The sequence below is a fragment of the Benincasa hispida genome, chromosome 5 (genome assembly GCF_009727055.1).
Source record: "Benincasa hispida cultivar B227 chromosome 5, ASM972705v1, whole genome shotgun sequence".
NCBI classification, from domain to species: Eukaryota; Viridiplantae; Streptophyta; class Magnoliopsida; order Cucurbitales; family Cucurbitaceae; genus Benincasa; species Benincasa hispida.
The window spans coordinates 43,282,770-43,288,850 of record NC_052353.1 but is presented as its reverse complement, the minus strand read 5'-3'; the positions used below and the strand labels follow the sequence as shown (position 1 = coordinate 43,288,850).

At 31.0% G+C, this 6,081-nt stretch overlaps 1 protein-coding gene across 1 annotated transcript; it reads left to right on the top strand.

Moving 5' to 3' along the window:
- The first annotated feature begins 3,443 nt into the window (after positions 1 to 3,443).
- Positions 3,444 to 5,254, top strand: LOC120077567 (BURP domain protein USPL1-like). Its single transcript, XM_039031497.1, has 2 exons — positions 3,444 to 3,612; positions 4,068 to 5,254. The coding sequence occupies exons 1-2, from the start codon at positions 3,550 to 3,552 to the stop codon at positions 4,998 to 5,000; spliced, it is 996 nt and encodes a 331-aa protein (XP_038887425.1). The 5' UTR covers positions 3,444 to 3,549; the 3' UTR covers positions 5,001 to 5,254.
- The last annotated feature ends 827 nt before the right edge of the window (positions 5,255 to 6,081 follow it).

Sequence of the window (6,081 nt, the reverse complement as noted above, 5' to 3'; positions counted from 1 at the left end):
TTGCTTACTAACTAGCTAAATCTACATTTTGATATAACTTAGAAACACATTTAAATAAAAGAGAAACGGAACAGAAGAAGTTATTTTTGTAGTTTCTCGATTTTGACCTTCTTTTTAAAAATGTTTCTCAAATTTTAGAAACATCAAACAAGAAAAGTTATCAAACATGTCAATTCTTAAAAAATGAGAAACAGAAACAGGAAATAAAAAATGGGATAATTATCAAATGGGTCCTTATTATCCACTAATAAACCGACAAAGGGTAGTAGTGTATTTTTAAAGTGCTATCTTAAACTATACAATATCACTACCTAAATAAAGCAGAATCTTTCTAGATATGATTCGAATAAATTAAACCATAGATATATATCGACTCTTTGGAAGCTTATACACAACGTAATCAACATGGAGAAAATAATTTTGATTTTGATAATTCAATTAAAGTCAGCAATGGTCTACATGATATTTATATCATGGACAAAATAATAAAAGATAATAATTCATATCATTTACGTACTTCCAATTTAATCATCCATAAAAATAAAAACTACTTCCAATTCTTCTATTTCTACTTATGGTAAAGTTTCCTAAAAAGAGAGAAAATGGCTTCTAATTCTAAATTTTAGTTTGCTGTTATAAAGCTCAATTTGATAATAAATTCATTTTTTGTTTTATATTTTTCAAATTTATGCTTGTTTTTTCTCCCAATTTTCTTTGTATACTTTGTTCTTACACATAATTTCAAAACAATTCAATTCATAATCAAATTTCAAAAACAAAATTAAGTTTTTAAGAAAATTTTCCTTTTTGTTTTTCAAAACATTCCTATGTTCTAATGTAAACATGGGTAGAAAATAGACTATAAAACAAAAAAAGAGTGGAAGTAGTGTTTATAATTAAGCTTAATTTTCAAAAACAAAATGGTTATCAAACGAACCTTAGTATCAACTTTTGGTTCGGAGTATGATGAAGGTACTACCTAATTGAGATATCCTAGTTCACATATGAATACCATAGTCAAATATATATTGTTCAAAAAAATAGTATAAACTTTCTTTGAGAAAAAAAGTACTCACAAGTTTCATATTGTGCAGTTTGTTGAAGGAAGAATTGAAACTCCCATGTAGGATTGGCAACGGGCCGGGGCTGGGCAGGGCAAAGGGAGGATTCCCCATCATCGTCCCTGCAAGAGATATTTCCCCCATCCTCGTCAGGCGAAACAGCTCCTCTCGGGGACCCATCCCCATCCCAGTCAAATTAGGGATTCAGATCGGGGCAAAGACCCATGGGGACCCGACCCCATCGAGAGTTAAGTGTACATTGCAAGAGATCCTCCACCTCTCTTCTTACCTCTATATTGTATTACATATAGAAGGAAAATAAGTGATCGTGTAGCATCCTTCAGCGCTAGACGATGACACTATGCGATAGAAGGAAAATACTACACAATCGTGTAGCTTTGTTAAACGATAGGCATTGGTTGTTAAATGATCAAGCAAACACTAAACAATCAAGCAAACGCATGACGATAGTCGTCATTGCTAAAGATCAGCCTTGGTGAGATTTTGGGCGAGAGCAAAAGGAAGTTGGCTCGATTGGTTCTCTTGAGGTTTGGTCCGGTTCAGCCTCAAATGGTTTGTGGTTGGTTTGGTTCAATCTCTGCTGGTCACGTTCAAAAGGATTTGGAGGATTTTACAGCTGGAAAAAGGAGATTTCAATGGTTCGGCCAAGGTATGTTCATGAAACCCATTAAACTATGTTTTAGCATGTTTCTTTTATGCCAAAATTAATAAATTAGAATCCTTATGGATCCTGATTTCTTTCGCTGTGTGCTGGTGTTGATTCAACAAGAAGTTGACTACTTGGAGATAACTATGTCACCTACAATGTTACAACATTCCACACAATAGTTACAAGAAATAATCAAGAGACATATGAACAAAAGAGATTGGTAACCTAGTTCGGTGTAAACTACCTCTGTCTGGGAGGCAACATGCTCAGGAAAGATAACTTTACTAATATCAATGATAAGCAATTACGACGTACTTTTCTGTAATGATAACACAATTATAGTGACTCACGATCAACTTTATCACTCAATATATACCTAGACTCCCCCTAGATTTGAGACTCCCTCTCATAGAAACTTAGGCTCCCTCTAAGTAGTAGTATCAATGAAGAATGTCTTAGGCTCCCCCTAAGACTGAGACTCCTTCTCTATAAGACTCGAGCTTCCCTCAAGTCGTAAGACTCATTTTCACTTGAATTGTATCTTTTCTTCTAGGAGCAAAGTATCCTTTACTCAAATGGTTTAGGCCCCTCTAAGCTCTGAGCATCCCTTCTCAAATGAATCACGATACAAAGAAAGTAAACAGATCGGAGTATGTCTCCAAGTGATGCAACTCTTTCCTTTTTACTCGACTGATGCACTTACAATATTGCTATTGTAAAGAAAGAATGGCCAACTAAAACCAGAGGACTAATTGTCCTATAAATATGTACATTAGAAACACATTGAACCTGAATGAATATCTTAGTAAACAAAATTTATATATTATAACATTCTATTGTTTCGTATGTACTAAAAACAAAAAATATATATATAAAAATACATATTAAAAAATTCAAAATTCAAAATTCAAAAATTTTTTATATATACATGTTGAGAATTTAAAATTAAATGTAAATGTAGATATTTGAAAATTTAAAATTTAAAATTGAAGTAACATAAAAATATAAAAAAAATTAAAAAAAAATTAATAAAAGAAATAAAAAAAACATTCAAAAGAAGAAAACATTAAAGAAAGGGAAAAAAAAAAAAAAAAAAAACTCTTACCTGACATTTGATCCCAGGATATTGAAGCAAGAAAATGTGTTGGGTAAACTTGCTTACCAACTTGCTAAGTCTACATTTTGATATAACTTAGAAATGTGTTCAAATAAAAGATAAACACAACTGAAGAAGCTATTTTTATAGTTTTTCGATTTTTGCCCATTTTTTAGAAACATTTCTCAAATTTTAGAAACATCAAACATGAACAGTTATCAAATATGTCCATTTCTTAAAAAATGAAAAACAGAAACAGCAAATAGAAAACGGGAACATTATCAAACAAATCTTTATTATCCATTAATGAACCGTCAAAGGGTAGTAGTGTAATTTTTAACAGCTATCTTAAATCATACAATATCACGACCGAAATAAAGCATATTCTTTCTAGATATGATTCCAATAAATTGACCATAGATATATATCGACTCTTTGGAAGCTTATACACAACGTAATCAACATGGAGAAAATAATTTTGATTTGATAATTCAATTAATGTCAGCAATGGCCTACATGATAGTAATCAACATGGACAAAATAGTAAAAGACAATAATTCATATCATCTACCTACTTCCAATTTAATAATCTATAAAAATAAAAACTACTTCCAATTTAAGAAAGTAGTTTACCATTCCACACCATTTTTTTTTATATCTCATCCCATTTTATTGCACTTCAGGTAGAGAGTTAAAAAAAAAAAATACTCGAGGGAAAAAGGATGGAGGGCAGCAGACTGGCTACTAATTGCTTCATCTTCCTAATTCTTCTATATCTACCCATGGTGAGCTTGTTAAAAAGAGAGAAAAAAATGGCTTCTAATTCCAAATTTTAGTTTGGTGTTATAAAGATCCATTTAATAACGATTTCGTTTTTCGTTTTCTGTTTTCTATTTTTTAAATTTATGCTTGTTTTTTCTTCCAATTTTCTATGTAGAATTTGTTTTTACACATTTTTTTAACAATATTTCAATTCATAATCAAATTTCAAAAACAAAATTAAGCTTTTAAGAAAATTTCCCCCTTTTTTTTCAAAACTTTGCTATGTTTAAATGTAAACATGGTAGAAAATGGACGAGTGGTAGTAGTGTTTATCATTTGGTTCGGAGTATGATTATGGTGTTACGGATGTGTTAACTTAGTTTAAATATCTTGATGTACCTACTAGTACCATATTCTCAAAAAATAGTATCAACTTTCCTTGAGAAAAAAAAAATTCAAATTATTTCATATTGTGCAGTTTGCTGAGGGAAGAATTGAAGCTTCCATGGGTGAAATTGATGAGAAGGGCAAGCAAATTGAAATGAAGGATTTTATTGAGGCAACATCAAGTACACAAAATCCCATCATAAAAATGGTGACACAAATGGGAAATAATATTGAAAATTCCCAAGATGATCAATTTCCGAAGAAAAAGAATAATAATAATGATGATTCTTCTTCTTCATCATCTTATATGAATCACAATATAAACCCTTTACTCATAGTTTTCTTCACAATCAATGACCTAAAGGTTGGCAAAAAACTAGCAATCTATTTCCCCAAAAGAGACCCTTCAAAATCCCCACCATTTTTACCCAAACAAAAAGCTGATCAAATCCCTTTTGCCTTCAAACAACTCCCTCATATCCTCTCTTATTTCTCCTTCCCTCCAAATTCCCCTCAAGCTCAAGCAATCAAAGAAACCCTCCAACAATGTGAGCTCAAACCCATCAAAGGAGAGACCAAATTTTGTGCAACTTCCATGGAATCAATGATGGATTTTGTAAAAACATCCTTAATATTTCCAACAAAATCTTATTCTTCATCATCCTCATCATTTAAGCTTCTCAAAACTTCACATCTTACTAAATCCAATGTCCATTTCCAAAATTACACAATCTTTGATACCCCTATGGAAATTGCAGCTCCTAAGCTTGTGGCTTGTCACACCATGCCATATCCTTACGCCATTTATTATTGTCATTACCAAGAAGGAGATAATAATGTGTTGAAAATTGAATTGGAAGGTGAAAATGGAGATAGAGTTGAAGCTTTGGCAATTTGTCATATGGATACTTCTCAATGGAGCTCTACCCATCCTGCCTTTCAAGTCCTCAAACTTCAACCAGGGGACATGCCCATTTGCCATTTCTTCCCTGCTGATGATTTTGTTTGGATTCCTGTTGCTTGAAACCCTAATGATTATGTAATATTAGTCTCTCTTTAATTCCAAAAATAAATAAATACCCCTCGATGATAATATATAGTAGGATATATATAAGTTTTCTAATAATAGAAGTGAAGGTTAGAAGTTCGAATACCCGTATATCTGGTTTGTTTCGAACTAGGTAAAATAGTATGATTGAGTGTCTTCATATTGTCATGTATTAGCATGTTTATAATATGTATGCAGGATGTAATTTTGAATTTTTATATCTTTGATTATATGCAATGTCTAAATGTATATTAGTATGTATAGCTCTTATATCGTTCTCAAGGAACCTTCACCCGAATCTCTTTCTGTATTGTAGTCGCTATGCAGCTAATAGTCCAAGGACGATGGTAAGGTATTTTATTTATATAGGTGAACGAAACAACAAGGAAATGGAGTGACTATCTAAATTGGAGTTTTATGCAAAGGGTCCTTGGGCTGTGTCTAGCAAATATATATTACTTTGACTTGTTCTATTGTTGGTTGTTGAGCTTTTAAAATGTAAGTTAGTTTATAATGATTTTGACTTTTCAATATCATGGAAATCTTACAAATTAAAATATGGACCATTTGTTCATTCATTGCAATGTTGCCAACCATCTCTGGAACAAACTTCAAAATCTGCTCTATTGACCTTTATTCTTTTTTAAGTTTAATTATTTACATATAAGATACAAATTGATAGTCCATGAGCTTAAATTTGTAACTTAATTTTTTTGACTCATTTTATATTTTTGCAAAGCTTTAAACTAGGTCTAGGAACAAAACTTTTGAATCCACCAATATATATTCACTCATTGAGCAATAAACATAATCTAGTTGGAGCTAATGTAAGGGTGGATATTAGACAGGAGAATGAAATTGGTAATGACAAAAATACTTTATCCATTCAATTTAAGTTCAAGTACTTTCAATGTATAAGAATTTTAATTCTTATACTTTTTAATAAATCGTAAATCTAGTCATTCAGAGTTATTTTTTTATCAAAATTAATTAAATAATGATAATAATTGTAATATAAGAAAATATGATATATGAATATGATTTTAAAATTGATGAT

Excerpts from the sequence above, each read along its gene's own strand:
- LOC120077567 (XM_039031497.1), top strand. The coding sequence starts at position 3,550 with ATGGAGGGCAGCAGACTGGCTACTAATTGCTTCATCTTCCTAATTCTT. Across the intron at positions 3,613-4,067 it reads TTCTTCTATATCTACCCATG|TTTGCTGAGGGAAGAATTGA; the intron begins GTGAGCTTGTTA and ends CATATTGTGCAG.